Source organism: Hemitrygon akajei, chromosome 4, assembly GCF_048418815.1.
Source record: "Hemitrygon akajei chromosome 4, sHemAka1.3, whole genome shotgun sequence".
NCBI lineage: Eukaryota > Metazoa > Chordata > Chondrichthyes > Myliobatiformes > Dasyatidae > Hemitrygon > Hemitrygon akajei.
Window position 1 is genome coordinate 126,882,865 of NC_133127.1, and position 20,169 is coordinate 126,903,033.

The 20,169-nt window shown below is 40.8% G+C and overlaps 1 protein-coding gene across 1 annotated transcript in view; it reads left to right on the top strand.

Moving 5' to 3' along the window:
- Positions 1-20,169, top strand: part of LOC140726016 (uncharacterized) — a 93,834-nt gene that overhangs the window by 8,308 nt on the left and 65,357 nt on the right. Inside the window, exons 3-10 of the mRNA XM_073041915.1 lie at positions 1,251-1,396; positions 1,531-1,656; positions 4,604-4,765; positions 8,679-8,838; positions 10,315-10,439; positions 10,908-11,064; positions 11,155-11,252; positions 15,573-15,665. Of these exons, the coding sequence (XP_072898016.1) occupies positions 1,251-1,396; positions 1,531-1,656; positions 4,604-4,765; positions 8,679-8,838; positions 10,315-10,439; positions 10,908-11,064; positions 11,155-11,252; positions 15,573-15,665 (1,067 nt within the window). The remainder of the gene's footprint in view (positions 1-1,250; positions 1,397-1,530; positions 1,657-4,603; positions 4,766-8,678; positions 8,839-10,314; positions 10,440-10,907; positions 11,065-11,154; positions 11,253-15,572; positions 15,666-20,169) is intronic.

Sequence of the window (20,169 nt, forward strand, 5' to 3'; positions counted from 1 at the left end):
TCCATTCTGCCAGAATGTGTACCTGTATCCATGTTCTTACTAAAGCCGGAAAATTATGTAAAACAGCAGGAGATCCAATCTGAGCAAAACCTTGTAATGATGTAAAGGATTGAAGTTAAGACGCTACAGCCCAGTGTGCTTGGAAAGTTTACTTGGGGTTACTTTGTACATTAGGACAATATGCCATATGCTTCAATAATGTTCTCCCAATTATCTGTAAATACCAAAGAAACACTTTAACTGAGTAAATCTCTCTATGTTATGAAAGTTTCACCAATGAAATGGTAGATGATTCAATGAAATGCAGTGAAAACGGAATATTTGTCCTTGACTTGTGCCATTATTCACAGAACCATGAATAAGGTGTACACACTTGAAGGTATTTTGTTACTGCAAACTCAAATCAAGAAGGAACAAAGTCATCACAAATAGGAGTGAAATACAGAGAAATAAACAGGAGGATTTATTTTCTGAGGTTATAGCAAACCACTGTGTAGAAGTAAAAAAATATTGCTGATTCCAATGTTGCAAATCAGTTTCAAAGAGAGAATCACTGGGAAGTTTTTTTTTTATAGAAATATTCAATACAGTTCATTATCTTCAAATATCTGCAGACCAGATTATATTGCCAGTTTGAGTGCAAACTCTGGAATCATTGAAGGCAAATACTAAAACTTGTTAAGATAAGTATTAAATCACACGTGCTTCCATAACATCCCCAAAGAGGCTTTGACAGATCAAATGATCACATTTCCACATTAGGAAATAAAACAATAATGTCATTAATCTCAATAGAATTCAGAGTTGCTAATCCAAATGCAGACAACTGAGGACATCCTGGATGTACGGCAGTACATATGTATGGAAACAGCGATATGGTAGTCTATTTCTGCAGGGTACGACATTCCACTCCATGAGGTAACAGGTCAGAATGTGTTTGGACACATCATTAGCCCTGCCAAATATGGAGACTCTAGTAATAAAAAATTTATATGTGTCCCCAACATTAGAATGGTGAGATATGGGTCTGTTTACTCATATGTGGGAAAATACTTACTTCATATTTTAAGTGCAAGTGGCAGTGAATTTTAGCACATATTTATTTTTAGGTGATTAAGGAGGGTACCCATGTCATTGCTTGTTTCCTGAAGGGCAGATATTGATTTCAGACCCAAATAGGTACTGTACAATCATTATAATTAGGAATTATCCTATTAGAATAAAAATGTAATTGACTTTGTCTCTCATAGAATTCGTCAATACACATTTGACTTGCCACAGAATGTAGTGAACAATATTATAGCAAAAGCTCTCAACACCTGGGCCAGCGTTACTCCTTTGACATTCACACCGACAGCATCCACAGCAGACATTGAAATTATTTTTACGTCCAGAGGTATGGCATTTGCTGATTGGTCAGCTATGTATCTTCAGCATGCTTTTAACTAATTTCAAACAGTCAGACCATAATGCTGTTTTCACAGCCAAATCATTTCTTAAATGATGTGTGTGTTGAACGTGTCCTGTTAGATCATCGCGATGGTTCCCCTTTTGATGGACCAGGTGGTGTTCTGGCCCATGCTTTTGGCCCCGGAAGAGGAATTGGAGGTGATATTCATTTTGATGAGGATGAAAGGTGGACCACAACCTCTCAGGGTAAATCCTTCCTATTATTAGATGAGCTTCTGGATTTCTTACTGATATTCATTACCTTCAATTGCAATTACTATGTCCTCGAACGCCCTGGGCAGGGTGCTTCTCACATAACTGGGTTTGAAAATCAGGGTGAATGTATAAACATTGGAAGCTGATGTATTGATGCTTACCTTGGAATTGTCCACTGGCAACATCCCAGCAATAAGCTGTGACAGATCGCATTGCAGAGCTAACTGGGGAGCAGTTAAGCACTTGGTCATCATTGGTCATGTACCTTTGCACCTCTCTGGATTCCAGCTCAGGGTGAAGAACTTAGCCTGACCTGGCTCGGCTTGAAACGACACCAAATGAGCTTTTTATTTGTCCCTCCAGTACTGAACGACTTTTGAATTTCCAGGCAATTTTAGCCATCCTTCTCAAAATGCTCACTTTGTCAAGATGGCTTATGAACATGCAGGAAATTCAGCTGCAAATGAATCATGACGCATGGCAAGTGGCACATGGTTTTAATCTTAGGGGAACTTTTCAACATTGATGTTCTTAAAACAACTTTTCTGCAGAGTGCTGATGTGAGAGCAAAAGAGAAGGCAGACAGCAAAACAAAAATTAATGGCAAAATAGGGGATTGGGAAGCTTTTAAAAACCTACAGAGAACAGCTAAAAGAATTATTAGAAGGGAAAAGATGAAATATTAAAGCAAGCCAGCAAATAATATCAAAGTGGATAGTAAAAGCTTCTTCAAGTATGTAAAAAAAAAATAGAAGAGAGATGCAAGTGGATTTGGACCACTAGAAAATGAGGCCAGTGAATTAATATTGGAGGACAAGGGGGTGGTAGATGAACTAAATGAGTATTTTGCATCGGTCTTCACTGTGGAAGACACTAGCAGTGTGCCAGATGTTGAAGGGTGTGAGGGAAGAGAGGTGAGTACAATTACTATTAAAAGGGAGAAGGTGCTCAAAAAGCTGAAAGACCTAAGGCTATAAGTCACCCGGACCAGGTGAACTGCACCTTAGGGTAAAGAGGTAGCATTAGAGATTATGGTGGCATTAGTAATGATCTTTCAATAATCATTGGACTCTGGCCTGGTGCCAGAGGACTGGAAAATTGCAAATATCACTCCACTCTTTAAGAAAGGAGGAAGGCAGCAGAAAGGAAATTATAGACCAGTTAGCCTGACTTCAGTGGTTGGGAAGATGTTGGGGTCAGTTGTTAAGGATGAGGTTATGGAGTACTTGCTGACACAGGACAAGATAGGACAAAGTCAACATGGTTTCCTTAAGGGAAAATCCTGCCTGAAAACCTGTTGGAATTCTTTGAGGAGATTACATGTAGGATAGATAAAGGGGATGCAGTGGATGTTGTATATTTGAACTTTCATAAGGCCTTTGACAAGGTGCCACACTCTTACCAAGTTAAGAGTCTAGGGTATTACAGGAAAGTTGCTAATATGGTTAGAGCATTGGCTGATTGGTAGGATGCAGTGAGTGGGAATAAAAGGATCCTTTTCTGGTTGCCTGCCACAGACTAGTGGTGTTCCGCAGGGGTTGGTGTTGGGACCACTTCTTTTTATGCTGCATATCAATGGTTTAGTTGAAGGAATAGATGGATTTGTTGCAAGTTTGCAGATGGTACGAAGATTGATGGAGAGACAGGTAGTACTGAGGAAACAGGTAAGCTGCAGAAGGACTTAGATTAGGAGAATGGGCAAGAAAGTGGCAAATGAAATATAATGTTGGAAAATGCATGGTCATGCACTTTGGTAGTAGAAATAAATGTGCAGACTATTTTCTAATCGGGAAGAAAATCGAAAAATCTGAGATGCAAAGGGACTTGGGAGTACTTGTGTAAAACATCCTAAGGGTTAACTTGCAGGCTAAGTCAGTGGTGAGGAAGGCAAATATAATGTTGGCATTCATTTCAAGAGGTCTAGAATATAAGAGCAGGGATGTGATGCTGAGGCTTTATAAGGCACTGGTGAGGCCTCACTTTGAGTATTGTGAACAGTTTTGGGCTCCTCATCTAAGAAAGGGTGTGCTCGTATTGAAGAGAGTTCAGAGGAGGTTTACAAGGATGATTCCAGGAATTAAAGGGTTATTATATGAGGAATGTTTGATGGCTCTGGGTCCGTACTCATTGGAATTTAGAAGGATGAGGGGGGGATCTCATTGAAACCTTTTGAACGTTGAAAGGCCTGGATAGAGTAGATGTGGAAAGGATGTTTCCCATGGTGGAGGAGTCTAGGACAAGAGGATATAGCTTCAGGATAGAGGGACATCCATTTAAAACAGAGAAGCGGAGAAATTTCTTCAGCAAGAGGGTGGTGAATTTGTGGAATTTATTGCCATATGCAGCTGTGGAGGCCAGGTCATTGGGTCTATTTAAGGCAGAGATTGATAGGTTCTTGATTGGACACGGCATCAAAGGTTACAGGGTAAAGGTCAGGGAACGGGGTTGAGGAAGGGAAAAAAGGATCAGCCATGATTGAATAGTGGATCAGACTCAATGGGCCAAATGGCCTAATTCTACTCCTATGTCTTATGGTCTTATTTCCCCATCCTGCATATATAAAAATAAATAATTTGGATTTATGTAATTTTTACATCTGCCACCTAGACGGAAAGGTAATGGACCATGGTTAAGCATGTTAAGTTAAATAAAATTTCCGCTCATTTGTGGACTTGTATGGGAGAAACCTATCGCAGTCTTTGACACATAGTTTGCACTCACACACTTGGCACCACTTCTCCAGTCTTTTGCCAGATGACCTGGAATTCAAACCACTGGAACCTCATCTCCACAATTCCACTATTCTTAAAGGATTATTCACATCCTCACCTGCTGGAGTACATTCAAGAGCCTCAACTCTACCACTCTCACAGAAAAATTTGCTTGACGATGTTTCACAAATACATTTAAAAATGAGACAATAACTTTATTTCTATAGACTTCAACTTATTTCTCGTTGCGGTGCATGAAGCTGGTCATTCACTGGGACTCGATCACTCTGAGGACCCTAATTCTGTGATGGCCCCTCTCTACAAATATGTGAATACTGAGGGGTATACTTTGCCAAGAGATGATGTTAATGGAATCCAATCATTATACGGTAAGTCCTAAATCTATATATCCACTACAATCCAATGGCAGGACATTGTCTTTTGCTCAACTATTGGAATCATAGTCTTACTTCCTCCTCATGAATTTTCTTCTTTCCTCTTCTTTGTCCAACTCTTAAATATCTTAAGCCATCATCAACCAAACTTCTGATAAGGTGATGGAGGTACACAGCATGCAAACAGGTTACTAGAGTCAGTTTCTGAGTCCCTGGTGCTCTCCCTCCTCCAGTGTTCTGGTGGTGTCTTTCCTGAACTGCCGCAGATGATTCAGTGGAAATTTTAGACAAAAATTTACTCCCAGACGAGATTGACTAGGCTGTTTGGACCCTTTTTTCATAAATTTCCACCAATATTCTTGTTAAGCAACACAAGATTACAAGAGTAACCCTGCAGAAATGCAAGAGATTTTTTTATACCTCTTTTACAAGGTCTTTGGAATATCTTCTTTGTCTGAGTTACTGTTTAAATGGAAGACCTGCTTATGTTTAGGCAGCACATTAAATGAGTACTTTGCATGTTAAATGACAAATGATCAACAATTCATTTCTGAATTCATAATCTAAGTGGAAATCCATTAGAAATTCTCTCATTTCCTGAGGGCATTCATGAATTTTATCAAAAAGCTCAACGAATACTTTGTGTGTGTTCAATCCTGTCATGGTTCCGGTTGTCCGCTCCCCTTTAACACTTCTTTCTCCCCGATTATGCCCCAATTTCAGTCAATTGCTGCTAGTTACCCAATTACCGTACATCTGGTCTTCATCAGAGACTGGGAAATAAATACGAGGATGAATCTATCACAGATTGCCAGTTCGTTGGTCAATTCTCGTGTGATACTTAATTCCCTGTTCCGATTAGAACCGCTAGTTCTAAGCTCTGCTCTAGTTTCTAGAGAGTCCCTGTGAATCCCGTCTCCTTGTCAAGATCCCTCTGGTTTCCTGCTCTACGTTCAGGTCTACGCCAGCCTCCCCACCTGAGTCGACATGCCAGTGTCCTGCACTTGGGTTCTCCTCCGTCGCCCCCCCCCCAATGTAACAAATCCATTTATAAATATTTATAGTTATTATTTGTTGTTACTTTTATTACTAGTGGAAAACCTATGTGGACACCAGTGAGTACACAGAGCACAGAAAGCTCCTTTGATGTTGATAACACAAAGTTTCCTCATTCCTGAATTTCTATTCATTTTACACTATGGTGGAATCTGAACAGATGAGGAGGCAGATTATGGAAAGATGCAAAACTGACAGGGTTGTTTTCATGGTTGACTTCAGCTTCCCTGATATTGACTGGCACCTCTCTAATGCCATCAGTTTAGATGAGGCACGCCTATTTTAGGTGTGAGCACAAGAAATACTGCAGATGCTGGAGATCCAGAGTAACTCACACAAAATGCTGGAGGAGATGGGTGAGAAAAGGTCTATGGAGAGGAATAAGCAGTCAATGTTTCAAGTCAAGACATTTTTTAGTTGTGTCCTGGAAAGATTCCTGACTCAATATGTAGACAGGCTGACTACAGGAGAGGCCTGTTGCTAGAATCTGGTGCTAGGCATTGAACCAGGTCAGGTGTCAGATATCTTTGTGGGTAATGATGACAGTTGCTTAGGAAGTATTTTCATGGGGTTCTTGATTGACTTGCCTCCTTGGGCAGGGAAAGGGTGGTAGAGTGAAGGAACCATGGTTGGCAAGAGATGTGGAACATCTAGTCAAAAGGAAGAAGGAAGCATATTTAAGGTTTAGGAAGCAAGGATCAGGCAAGGCTCTTGATAGTTGTAGCTCTTGGTAGCTAGGAAGGAGCATAAGAAGGGACTTAGGAGCACTAGAAGGAGTCATGAGAAGGCCTTGGTGAGTAGAATTAAGGAAAACCTAATGGCATTCTACACGTGTAAAGAACAGGAGGATAACAGGAGAGAGACTAGGACCATGATGGATAAAAGAGGAAATATGTGCTTGGAGTTAGAAGAGTAGGTAAGGTCTTTAATGAATACTTTGCTTCAGCATTCACCAGTGAGAGGGCCCTTGATGTTTTGTGAGCACCGCATAAAATAGGCTGATAGGTTGATGTTAAGAAAGAGGATATGCTGGAACTTTTGAAAAACATTAGGATAGATAAGTTCTCGGGGCCATGGTTCTACAGGAAATGAGGGAAGAGATTGCATACCTTTGGCAATGATCTTTGCATCCCCACTGGCCACAGATGTAACGCCAAATGACTGGAAGTTGGAAAATGTCATTTGTTTGTTCCAGAAAGAGAGTAGGGGTTACCCTGGCAATAACAGACCAGTGACTCTTACTCTGTGGTGGACAAATTATTGGAGAAGATTCTTAGAGACAGGATTTACAGGTATTTGGAGAAGCATAGTCTGATTACTATGTCGTAATGAAGCATAGTCAGTGTGATTTTGTGAGGGGTGGGTCATGCCTCATGAGCCTGAATGAATTCTTTGAGGATGTGACAAAGCAGATTGATGAAGGGAGTACAGAGGAAGTGGTGTATATTGATTTTAGTAAGGTGTTCGATAAGGTCCTCCAATGGTAGGCTCCTTCAGCAAGTCAGGAAGCATGGGACCCAAGGAAACCTGACTGTGAAAATTCAGGATTGGCTTGCCCATAGAAGGTGAAGGGTATTTATACATGGAGTCCTTTTGCCTGGAGGTTGGTGACCACTGTTGTTCTGCAGGGACCCCCGCTCCTTGTGTTTTTTTAATATATATGACAGGTGAGGAAGTGGAAGTAGGTTAATAGGTTTGCAAGTGATACAAAGGTTGGTGGAGCTACGGATCATGTAGAAGTTTGTTGTAGGTTATAATGGGACTTTGATGTGATGCAAAGCCAGGCTGAGAAGTGGTAAATGGAGATCAACCCAGAAAAGTAAGAGGTGATTCATGTTGGAAGGTCTATTTGAAGGCATAATACAGGAGGGAGTCACAAACAAGAGAAAATCTGCAAATACTGGAAATCCAAGCAACGCACACAAAATGCTAGAGGAACTCAGCAGATCAGGCAGCATCTCTCAGCCTGAAACGTTGATTGTACTCTTTTCCATAGATGCTACCTGGCCTGCTGTGTTCCTCCAGCATTCTGTGGGTGATACAGGCCAAATAGCAGGATTCTTAACAGTGTGGAGGAACAGGGGGATCTTGGGTCCACATCCATAGATCCCTCAAAGTTGCCAGGCAAATTGACGGAGTTGTTGAGAAGGTGCATGAAGGTGTTGGTCTTCATTAGTCAAGAGATTGAGTTAAAGAGCCATGAGGTAATCTGCAACTCTATAAAACTCTGGTTAGACCACACTTGGAATATTGTGTCAAATTCCAGTCTCCTTAATATAGGAACATGGCTTTAGAGAGGCTTTAAAGGGCTTTAGAGAGCATGCAGAGGAGATTTACTAGGATGCTGCCTGGACTAGAGAGTGTGGCTTATGAGGATACTTTGAGCAAGCTAGGTTTTTATTTGTTTGGAGTGAAAGAGGATGAGAGGTTACTTGATAGAGGTGTTCAAGATGATAAGAGAAAAAGATTGAGTGGACAGCCAAAGAACTTTTTCCAGGGTTGAAATGGCAATAAGAGGGGGGATAACTTAAAGGTGATTGGGAGGTGGAGGGATAGCAGAAGTAGGTGGGCGCACGGAATGCCTTGCCAAGGGTGCTGGTAGAAACAGATATAGTACATTAATGATATTTAAGAAATTCTAAGATAGACACAAGGATGATAGAAAAATGGAGGACTCTGTAGGAGGAAAGGGCTAGATTGTTCATAAAGTAGGTTAAAAGGTCAGCCCAACATCATGTGCTGAAGGGCTGCACTGTTCTCTGTTCTATGTCCCAACATAGACTTGAACAATGAAAGAATGGTACCACTTAACTTTTTTGTATTGTTTGCAATCATATCTCTTCAAATCAAGGTCCTCCTGTTGCTGTCACGACATCACCCACCAAAGTTCCAGATTCCTCATCACAGATGCCTACTGGGCAACCAACAAAGAATCCAGCAACCTGCGACCCAAACCTGTATGCAGATGCTGCTTTGAACCTACAGGGAAGAGTAACCTTCTTCAAAAACAGGTAAGTAATTATTTTATAAACATACTGCCACGGCTAAGTTTTAAGAATACAAATAAACTGGCTTAACCCAGAGCAGAGAGACTAGGGTGTTTAAGTTCACTCCCACCAACAGGAGACAGATGTTGAGGCAACGGTGCACTACAACAGCTGGTTTTCACAAGATGGACACGGACCATCTCCCCTGCTGGTTGCCAAAAGTCTAGGCCCTTCACCAAAAAACTGGGATCATATTGAGTTCAATTTATGACTCGTTGTTAGATATTTTGCTGGCTAATGGACTAATTGACTAATTGTGCAGGTTCCATTCACTTTTATTACTGAAACCATGAATCTAAGTACATAAGATACTGATCCACATAATCATGTGATCTGTTTCTGTCTTAGATGATGGAATTCAAACTGTGACAGGTTGAAAAATTCAGAAGTTTGTTCATTTATTCCACTGCCTTAAATAAGTCTATTCATAATTAAATGTATATTATGTCTGTATAATGAGAAAGTATACCTACATACAATAAAATCAATTCTGCACATACAAGGAATGAGCTTTTGCTTTGAAAGCAATTGATTTTCCATATTTAATATTGTGCTATTTTTATAATTATCTTATTAAATTTTGAATCAAACTCATGGGAATATATAGCAGAAGAATTAACATTAGATCCAATGCAATCAGGCAGTAGCTTAGAATGTAACTAGTTTTAGATGTTTAGGTTGATTAAATATCTTCATTACTATATTTATGAGGGGTGGTTTTATTTCTGCTACTTTAGTTGCCTCTTATAAGTAATCTGATTTTCAGATACCGAAAATGTTTCTTTTATGCAGAACCAGACATTATTTACACAAATGCCCAACATTCTCTCTCTCTCTGAGTTGAATGCAGTTTAGTATTTAAATTTCCGTGAGCATTTCTATCAGCAAACCACAGTCCAGATAAAGGATCTCGGGCTGAAACATTGGCTGTTTATTTCGCTCCATAGATGCTGTCAGACTGAATGAGTTCCTTGAGCATTTTATGTGTGTTACTCAAAATTTCTGGCATCTGCAGAATCTGTTGTGTTTTTCATTTACATACTCCACATGCCTTGCATATACCAACCTAACACATGCCAGTCCCATATCTTACAGAAAAATGTTATTGAAACTGATACTAGAGCCCTTACAACCTGATTAGTTCAGACTTGACTTTGGCCTTAAAGTTTCTCAGCCAGTTTGGCCAATTTCAGATGCACCAACTATAAAATTTAAGTGAAATATGAAATACAAATACATGAAATTCCAGTCTATTTAATTCACTACTTTGCATTACATCAAAGCAACAGAATTCTTGCCAATATTGGTAAATAAAAGAGTACTGATTTAATTTCAATGATCAGCTGATAAGGTTTCCAGCCATCAGCAAGTATAAGGAATCCCCTCATCAACTAGGTTGCCTGGGTAACTATTGAGGTAATTTTGGTTATTGTTGTACAGGTTCACAAAGAGATCACAATCTTCGCGCATAAACCGAGTTGAAGACATCTGGCCAGGTGGCCCATCAAATGTTGATGCTGCTTTTGAACTTGGATCGAGAAATAGGAAAACTTATCTTTTCCAAGGTGACACAGTGCTTAATTATTCTTTAGTAATATGCCTATCGCTATATTTTTAACGATTGATTATTTACAATCTATTATCATGCACAAGAATTGAATTTTATATCAAGATTTCTTATTTATTATAAATCTCATCATAAATCTGTAGAAAAGATTCAAAAAGCTGGATTTAGCAAAGGCACCATTACGTTTATATGCCATGGTGTATATACAGTAAATTAAAATAGTCTTCAGACCTTAGTGCATGCAATATTTTGGTAGTCCAGTACTAGTTTTCATATAATTAATGCAGATATCACCTTAGAGTTTCACTTTGACAAATATCAGTGAGACAATCTCTAGACACTCAATCCGAGTGTGTAGGATTATCACAGTCACAGAGAATATAATTATTGTAATATGAAACTGACTGATTGATGGAACAACCATTTTGAGTAGAAGTTCACAAATAACGTCCCTCTTACTTTGCAGGATCACAATACTGGCGTTTTCAAGGAAACACTTTAGATTCAGGATACCCAAAATCCATCAGGAGGTTTGGTTTTCCAAGCAGTGTTCAGAAACTTGATGCTGCCTTGTTTGTAAGTCGCAGAACGATTGTATTCTTCGTGGGCAATCAACTCTGGAGGTTTGTGATCTATCATTTATTCTCCTTCTATTTTTCATATACCATTACCCAATAACATATTCTGTCTATTCTGTCTTCTTTCCACTTCAGGTACAGGCTTGGAGAAGGAATGGTAGGAGGGTCTTCAGTCCCGATAAGAACATTCTTTAGAGCAAATGACAATGTGGATGCTGCTTTAAACTATCAAGGTAATTCTGCAATTGGTATGGAAAACAAGGTCAAAGAACTGGAGCTGGATGCACTCAGAACCATCCGGGAGGCTAAAAACATCATAGATGAGTCTTTTACTGTGATGGTCATCCCCAGCATTTAGTAGAATGGTTGACCACCAGGAGATGTAAGAGGAATGAGCAGTTAGTGCAGGGTTCCCCATCATCACTTCCCTCAGCAACAAGAATACCCCTTTGGATACTGCTGGGGCAATGGGAGATGACAGCAGCAACAACTAGACCACTGGGACTGTGGCCAGCTCTGAGGCTCAGCAGGGAAGGGTAAAGTCGGGCAGGGAGATAGTGATAGTTAATGGGATGGAGAGCTGGTCCCGTGGCCATGAAAGAGATACCAGGATGGAGTGTTGCCTCTCAGGTGCTGGGCTCCAGGATGTCTCAGAATAGCTGCAGAAGAAGTCGTGGTGAATGTAGAAAGGGGGAAGAGGTCTTGCACAGTGAGTTTAAGGAGTTGGGGAGAGGCTGAAGTGCAGATAGTAATCTCTGGATTATTCCCAGTACCACATGTTAGTCAAAGCAGAAATAGGATGATACTATAGATGGATTGTTGAGGAAGTGGTGTAGGGAGCAGGTATCAGATTTCTGGATCATTAGGACCAAAAGGACCTGTTCAAAAAGGACAGGTTACATCTGAGCCCAAAGGGGACCAATATCCTTGTGGGCAAGTTTGCTAGAGCTGTTGGGGAGGAGTTAGATTAAGTTGGCAGGGGATGGGCACCAGATTGATCGGGATGAGGATGGCGCAGTTGGTAAACAAGTTAATGCATTGTGTAGTGAGAATGTGAGGAAGGACTGGCAGATGATAGGGCAAAATTGCAGCGAGTGAGATGAGGTGAAGTGTAACATGGGGGCAAAATCAAAAATGGTGATGAATACAGGACTAAAGGTGTTATATTTGAATTGACGTGGGTAGGTGATCTTGTAGCACAGTTAGAGATTGGCAGGTATGACATTTTGGTCATCACTGAGTTGTGGCTAAAAGAAGGTCATAGTTGGGAGCTTAACACTTTGTATTGAAAGGACAGGCAGGAAGGCATATGAGGTGAAGTGGCTTTGTTGGTAGAAAGTGAAATCAAATCGTTAGAAAGAGGTGACAGGATTAGAAGATGTAGAATTCTTACAGGCAGTGTTTAGAAACTGCAAGGGTAAAAATTCTCTGATGAGAGTTATATACAGGTTCCCAAACAATAGCCAGGATGTGGGCTACAAATTACAAGGGGAAATAGAAAAGGTATGTAATAAGGGCAACGTTTCAATGGTCATTGAGAGTTTCAATAAGCAGGTAGATTGGGAAAATCAAGTCGGTGCTGGATCCCAAGAGAGGGGATTGTAAAATGCCTGTGAGGTGGCTTTTTAGAGCAGCTTGTGTTGAGCCCACTAGGGGAACAGCACTTCTGGATTGGATGTTGTGTAATGAACCAGATTTCATTAGGGAGCGTAAAGAAACCTTGAGAGGCAGTGATCATAATATGATAGAAGCCACCTTGCATGTGAGAGGGAGAAAAGAAAGTCAGATGTATCAGTCTTACAGTGGAGTAAAGAGAATTACAAAGGCATGAGGGAGGAGTGGGCTAAAGTTGATTGGAAGGGGACAGCAGCAAGGATGACAGCAGAACAGAAACATCTGGAGTTTCAGGGAACAATTCAGAAGATGCAGGATAGAGAAATCCCAAAGATGAAGGTAATGTTGAGGAAGCAGGGAGTCTGCAGAAGGATTTGGATGGAAGATGAAATATAGTGTAAGGAAGAATGTAGTCATGCACTTTAGTAAAAGGAATAAAGAAACAAACTATTTTCTAAATGGGAAGAAAACTTCAGAAGCCAGAGGTACAAAGATACTTGGGGTTCCTTGTGGAAGATTTCCTAAAGGTTAACTGGCAGATTGACACTGAGGCTTTGTAAGACATTGCTCAAATCACACTTGGACACATTTCACAACATATACCAGTGATATTAAACCTGATTCTGATTACGAGTATTGTGAGCAGTTTGGGGCCCCTTGCTGGAATTGGAGAAGATCCAGACGAGGTTCACAAGAGTGATTCCAGGAATGAAAGGGTAATGGGATGAGGAGAGTTTGACGGCTCTGGGCCTGTGCTCACCGGAGTTGAGCAAAATGAGAAAGGATCTCATTATAACCTATCTAAAATTGAAAGACCTAAATAGAGTGAATGTGGAGAGGATGTTTCCTATTGTGGGTGAACCTAGGACCAGAGAGCAGAGTCTCAGAATAGAGGGACATCCATTTAGAACAGAGATGAGGAGGAATTTCTTTAATCATAAAGTGGTGAATCTGTGGAATTCATTGCCATGGATGGCTATGGAGGCCATGTTATTGAGTATATTTAAAGTGAGGGTTGATAGGTTCCTGATTATTCAGAATTTAAAGGTTATGGGGAGAAGGCAGGAGAATAGCGTTGAGAGGAATAATAAATCAGCCATGATGGAATGGCAGAGCAGACTCGGTGGGCTAAATGGCCTAATTCTGCTCCTTTGCCTTATGGTCTTAAAGTCTTAGGGAAAAATAATCAGTGGCATCTTAGTTTATAAATAACATTTAAGAATATTCATGTGGAAGAGGGAGCTGAGAAGTTTCAGGTAGCATCATTAACTGACAAGTTTTCAGGTGAATCAGTCTTTTAGTATTAACAGTATGCTTACTAATGAAGTTTGTGCACAGAAACATTTTTCTGAGGCTAGTGGATCAATTCTACACAGATTCCGTAAAACCAGTAATTAGTATTTCCTCTCGCCTTTCTTCTTTAAATTAAGATGCTATCTCATCAGTGGGGCCTCACAAAATCATCTCCATTGTATCCTTTTAAATCTATTCCTCGGCTTTTTACCTCCAGTCCTGCCAAAGGGGTTTGGCCCAAAACGTCAATTGTACTTTTCTCCATAGATGCTGCCCGGGTTGCTGAGTTCCTCCAGCATTTTGTGGGTCTTGCTTGGATTTCCAGCATCTGCTGATCTTCTCTTCTTTTACCATTGTATCACCCCTTTTCTCACTTGCCCTCATGAATTTGTTTCTTTAGAATACTGGGTACCACCAAGAACTAACAATACTGTGTAAAAGTTTTAGGCACATATATAGGACTTTGGACTATATATACTGAGGACTTTTGCAGAGTACTGTAATAATTTTATGTATTGTACTGTATGACTGCCACAAAACAAAATGAATTTCATAACATATGTATTAATAATGAACCTGATTCTGTGGACTGAGTAGGAAGGGGGCAAGGAGAGGGGAATTCTGGTTGGGGAAAGGGGAAGGGTGAGGGCAAGGAGCGGGAAGCGCCAGAGACATTCTGCAGTGATCAATAAACCAAATGTTTGTAATCAAATGGTCTTTCCTGGTGTCTCAGGGTTGGGTGTGTCTGTACCCACGCCACCTTCCCCCCCCCCCCCCCCCCGCCCTGGCACTCCTTCTCTGCGTGCGTGTGTGTGAGATTTGTGTATTTTTCCATCTGTCAGAATTCAAAGCCAGTTTCAGATTTTTATTTCTAAGTGTTGCCATGCTTTCTGTGCCAACATATCATGTCCACAACTTACTGACCCTCTCTAATCCATACGTCTTTGGAATGTGTCAGGAAAACGGAGCACCCAGTGGAAACCCATGTGGTCACGAAGAGAGAGCGTAAATCTACTGTATTCCTCCATATCCTTCCTGGAATAGACAACCAAAATCCAATGCCTCCTGGTTCATGCCCCCTCTAATACCCATATACCTCTGTGGTACATGGGACTGCAATGTGCATCCACATTCTTTTGGAAATTTGATCCCTGGCCAGGGTAAGGGTGAAAAAGTGAGAGTAAATTTCAAGGAAGATTAGAAACTCCATGGATTCTCTGCCTCAACCAAACTTAGGTAATAAAATCACTTTCTGAATTTTACCCTTTCTTCCAGGTTTCTCGTGTTTCATGTACAGCCAATATCAACGCCACCCACTTGTGCCTCTCTCTTCAAGAAATAGATCTTAACCCTTGCACCATGTCAGAGTCAAATTTTACACTGGCTCATTTGACAAAGTTATATGAGCTCCAAATAGGCTTCCAGTTCTGCCTCAACCCTCTTGAAATCATCAGTCGATACAATCAAGCATTTATGAAGTTTATAAAAGCCATTTGGTAATCAGAGTTAATGTGAAACCTACACCAGTCTTTCACTGGGATGTACCCTTAGCTCTGGCCAGTGTTACAGTTTGAATCTATTGAAACGTGCAAAGAAATCTGCATACTGTATCATTTTTCATTGAAATATTTTTGTTTTGTTAATAGGAGAATATTACCTCCTAAAAGGATTGACTGCATACAGATACAGCCAGAATTTGAGACTCAGGAAGACCATCAGATTGAGTGGATGGCTGAACTGCACATAACTTTGTCTCGTTGATGCACCACTAGGCATGGCATTTTTTTGAAAAATATTGCTCAGAGAAGATTAAAAATTGTAATTTTAGATACAAGCTAAAATTAATTGTACAAGGCAGGTCTAATGATTAGCTCTTTCGCAATGCAGTGACTATGTCTTAACAAGAAATTGATTTATTTGCTATTCAATAATCATATTTTCAATAAGTGTATCTTCAAATAAATTACACCCGTGTAACAATTGAATATTTGAGTGTGTGAATAAGTTGCAGGGCTGGGCTACTTGGCCCCCAGAGCACTTTCCACCAATCTAAGTGTCATGCCTGACCTGATCGTAACCTCAATACCATATCCTCAGACACTACTCCAACATCTCAAACCTGCGGCAAGTATTATACAAGGAAACTGTGTATAATACTTTGTATAACTCTTCTCTCCTTTACAACTTCTTGTCTTTCTTTATCTTGCTGTCCTTTTTCTTTTTTCTAGGGTATACATCCTGACCTTGTGATGATGCATTTAGTTCACTGAAGTATTCTCTTATTAATCCTTCAATTGCTTCCTTTACAATCTGATCTCTCCTCTTGGTTTCCTCACCCACAATATAATCTGATGTATCCCTGTTTTCGTATCTCCATTAACTCCTTTCTTTTTGGCCTTCCATTCACCCAGCTGGGCTTTGGTCTTGGCATTTACTTTTACAAGCAGCTTTTTATCTCCCACTTGAAGTTCATGCAATAACCTTAATGCACGCAGAGCAGATTCTGGTTCTTTATATTCACAAAAGAACATGAGAAATAGGAGCAGGAGTAGACAATCCAGCCCATCGAGCCTGCCCCGCCATTCAATAAGTTCATAGCTGATCTGTCTATAAACTCAGCTCCATCTACCTGCCTTTTCCCCATAACCCTTAATTCCCTTACTATGTAAAAACCTATAGAAACATAAACATAGAAACATAGAAAACAGGTGCAGGAGTAGGCCATTTGGCCCTTCAAGCCTGCACTGCCATTCAGTATGATCATGGCTGATCATCCAACTCAGAACCCTGTACCTGCTTTCTCTCCATACCCCCTGATCCCTTTAGCCACAAGGGCCATATCTAACTTCCTCTTAAATATAGCCAATGAACCGGCCTCAACTGTTTCCTGTGGCAGAGAATTCCACAGATCCACCACTCTCTGTGTGAAGAAGTTTTTCCTCATCTAATTGTATCTTAAATATATTTAGTGAGGAAGCCTCAACTGCTTCCCTGGGCAGAGAATTCCACAGATTCACCACTCTTTGGGAAAAACGGTTTCTCCTCATTTCCATCCTAAATCTTCTCCCCTGAATCTTGAGGCAATGTCCCCTAGTTCTAGTCTCACCTACCAATGGAAACAACTTTCCTACTTCTACTTTATCTATCCCTTTCAAAATTTTGTATGTTTCTATAAGATCCACTCTCATTCTTCTGAACTCCAGAGAGTATAGTCCCAGGTGACTCAATCTCTCCTCATAGGTTAACCCCTTCACCCCTGCAATCAACCTGGCGAACCTCCTCTGCACTGCCTCCAAAGCCAGTATATCCTTCCTCAAGAATGGAAACCAGAACTGCACACAGTTCTGAATGCTGGCAACTTTCTAGAAATTCCTTGAACTCTCTCACAGCTTAAAACCAAGCTACATTTCACAGGTAACTGCCTGATTAACATATCACAAGTTTTCTTAGATATGTTGACTACAAAAACTGTTATTGTCAGATCACTGATTTCGTCATGTTCATGCTTTCTCTGAGCACCATGGTCTTTCCTTGCTCCAAAATGCTTTCCAACCGGAGGCATGGAGGTTGACACCTACACCTGTTTCCCGCTCTTGGGCAACGGTTCATGGTGTACACCATGGAGACAGTTGTGGTTTCATCCAGTATCTTTCTTAATTCGTTTTCAGTTGACTCTGTTACAGGAAATTTGACATGCAAATGGTGGACAGATCTCCAATCAAGCTGTTGTTGTCTCAGCCACTCATGCCCCCACAATGCTGGTCCTCCTGTCTTTACCACATACACGCTCAATGTGGCTTGTTGCTTGTTGTATTTTGCTGTTACGAATATCATTCCCAGAGTATAAGTTTTTAGTTGGATATCTGCCTGCTTCAATTTAGTATCTTTGAAATGCCACTCAAACTCATTGTGTAGAATGATTGAAACAACTGAGCCCATGTCCAATTCCATTTTAATTAATTTGCTGTTCACCTTTGGTGCAGGCCATATTGCTTGTCTGTTATTAGTTTTCACATTGTAAATCGCAAGGCTACTCAGTCTTTGTCACCCTCATCATTATTCAATTTTTCACCAACAGCATGCAAACTAGTGCTCTTTTTGAAACCACAACTTAACATTTTATCTTTTTCTCTTTCCTGTGCAGTCCATTTAGCTTTTTCTTTACTTTAAGCAAGGTGAGCACGTATCATGTGGTAGCATCGTGGCAAATGCAAATCACGTATTTATATTGTATAACAGACAGACAGACATACTTTATTGATCCTGAGGGAAATTGGGTTTTGTTACAGTTGCACCAACCAAGAATAGAGTAGAAATATAGCAAAATAAAATCAGAAATAATTAAATGATAATAAGTAAATTATGCCAAGTGAAATAAGTCCAGGACCAGCCTATTGGCTCAGAGTGTCTGACACTCTGAGGGAGGAGTTGTAAAGTTTGATGGCCACAGGCAGGAATGACTTCCTATGATGCTCAGAGTTGCATCTCTGGCTGAATGAGTCTCTGGCTGAATGTACTCCTGTGCTTAACCAGTACATTATAGAGTGGATGGGAGACATTGTCCAAGATGGCATGCAACTTGGACAGCATCCTCTTTTCAGTCACCAGCATCAGAGAGTCCAGTTCCACCCCCACAATATCAGTGGCCTTGTGAATGAGTTTGTTGATTCTGTTGGTGTCTGTTACCCTCAGCCTGCTGCCCCAGCACACAACAGCAAACATGATAGCACTGACCACCACAGACTCATAGAACATCCTCAGCATCGTCCAGCAGATGTTAAAGGACCTCAGTCTCCTTAGGAAATAGAGACGACTCTGACCCTTCTTGTAGACAGCCTCAGTGTTCTTTGACCAGTCCAGTTTATTGTCAATTCGTATCCCCAGATATTTGTAATCCTCCACCATGTCCACACTGACCCTCTGGATGGAAACAGGGGTCTCCGGTGCCTTAGCCCTCCTCAGGTCCACCACCAGCTCCTTAGTCTTTTTCACATTAAGCTGCAGATGACTCTGCTCGCACCATGTGACAAAGTTTCCCACCGTAGCCCTGTACTCAGCCTCATCTCCCTTGCTGATGCATCCAACTATGGCAGAGTCATCAGAAAACTTCTGAAGATGACAAGACTCTGTGCAGTAGTTGAAGTCCGAGGTGTAGATGGCAAAGAGAAAGGGAGACAGGACAGTCCCCTGTGGAGCCCCAGTGCTGCTGACCACTCTGTCTGACGCACAATGTTGCAAGCACACATACTGTGGTCTGCCAGTCAGGTAATCAATAATCCATGACACCAGGGAAGCATCCACCTGCATCACTGTCAGCTTCTCACCCAGCAGAGCAGGGTGGATGGTGTTGAATGCACTGGAGAAGTAAAAAAACATGACCCTCACAGTGCTCGCTGGGTTGTCCAGGTGGATGTAGACACGGTTCAGCAGGTAGACGATGGCATCCTCAACTCCTAGTCGGGGCTGGTAGGCGAACTGGACAGGGTCTAAGTGTGGCCTAACCATAGGCTGGAGCTGCTCTAGAACAAGTCTCTCCAGGGTCTTCATGATGTGGGAGGTCAATGCCACCGGTCTGTAGTCATTGGAGCCACTGGTGCACAGCGTCTCCAATAACAATAGCCAATAACAACTTACTTAAATAAGCAAGAATTCTTAATAAAAATATATAACAGATTTATACTCAGATACTATTCTTGTTATATTTAATGTAACTAGGACAATTTGTATATTTGGCTGATAATATCTATGGCCAGACAGAACAGACTGAGTAGCCTTGCTCAGTTAAAGTTCTCTGGGAAAACATAAAAGTTGGGAAGATGTCTCAATTTTTCTCATTTAAGCCTAATCCTTAACAAGGAAGATCTAAGTCATTATACCCAGTGTCCATAATCACTAAAATGGGAAGAAACTTATGCAGATAGTGGGGATGGTATCAGAATGTTAAGTTACAGCAGACCAATAGGTGTTTACTCCCATGGGAGGGACACAACCAAAACCCATGTGTTATGACACCTTTCTTTTCTGGAAGCTTAAAATTAAAGGTATGGATAGAATTCTCAACGGAAGAATTGTACTCTTCCTTACTTTTGTAACTGTTTCATTTTTATGTATATTATTATATTGTGAAATTATGTAACTAATGGATAGAATTTTCCATATTTAAATTGTGAGACTTCTAAACCGTAGGCAAAAAAAGACAGCAATACACAATCAGTAACTTGTTCACGAGACTCATTTTCAGGG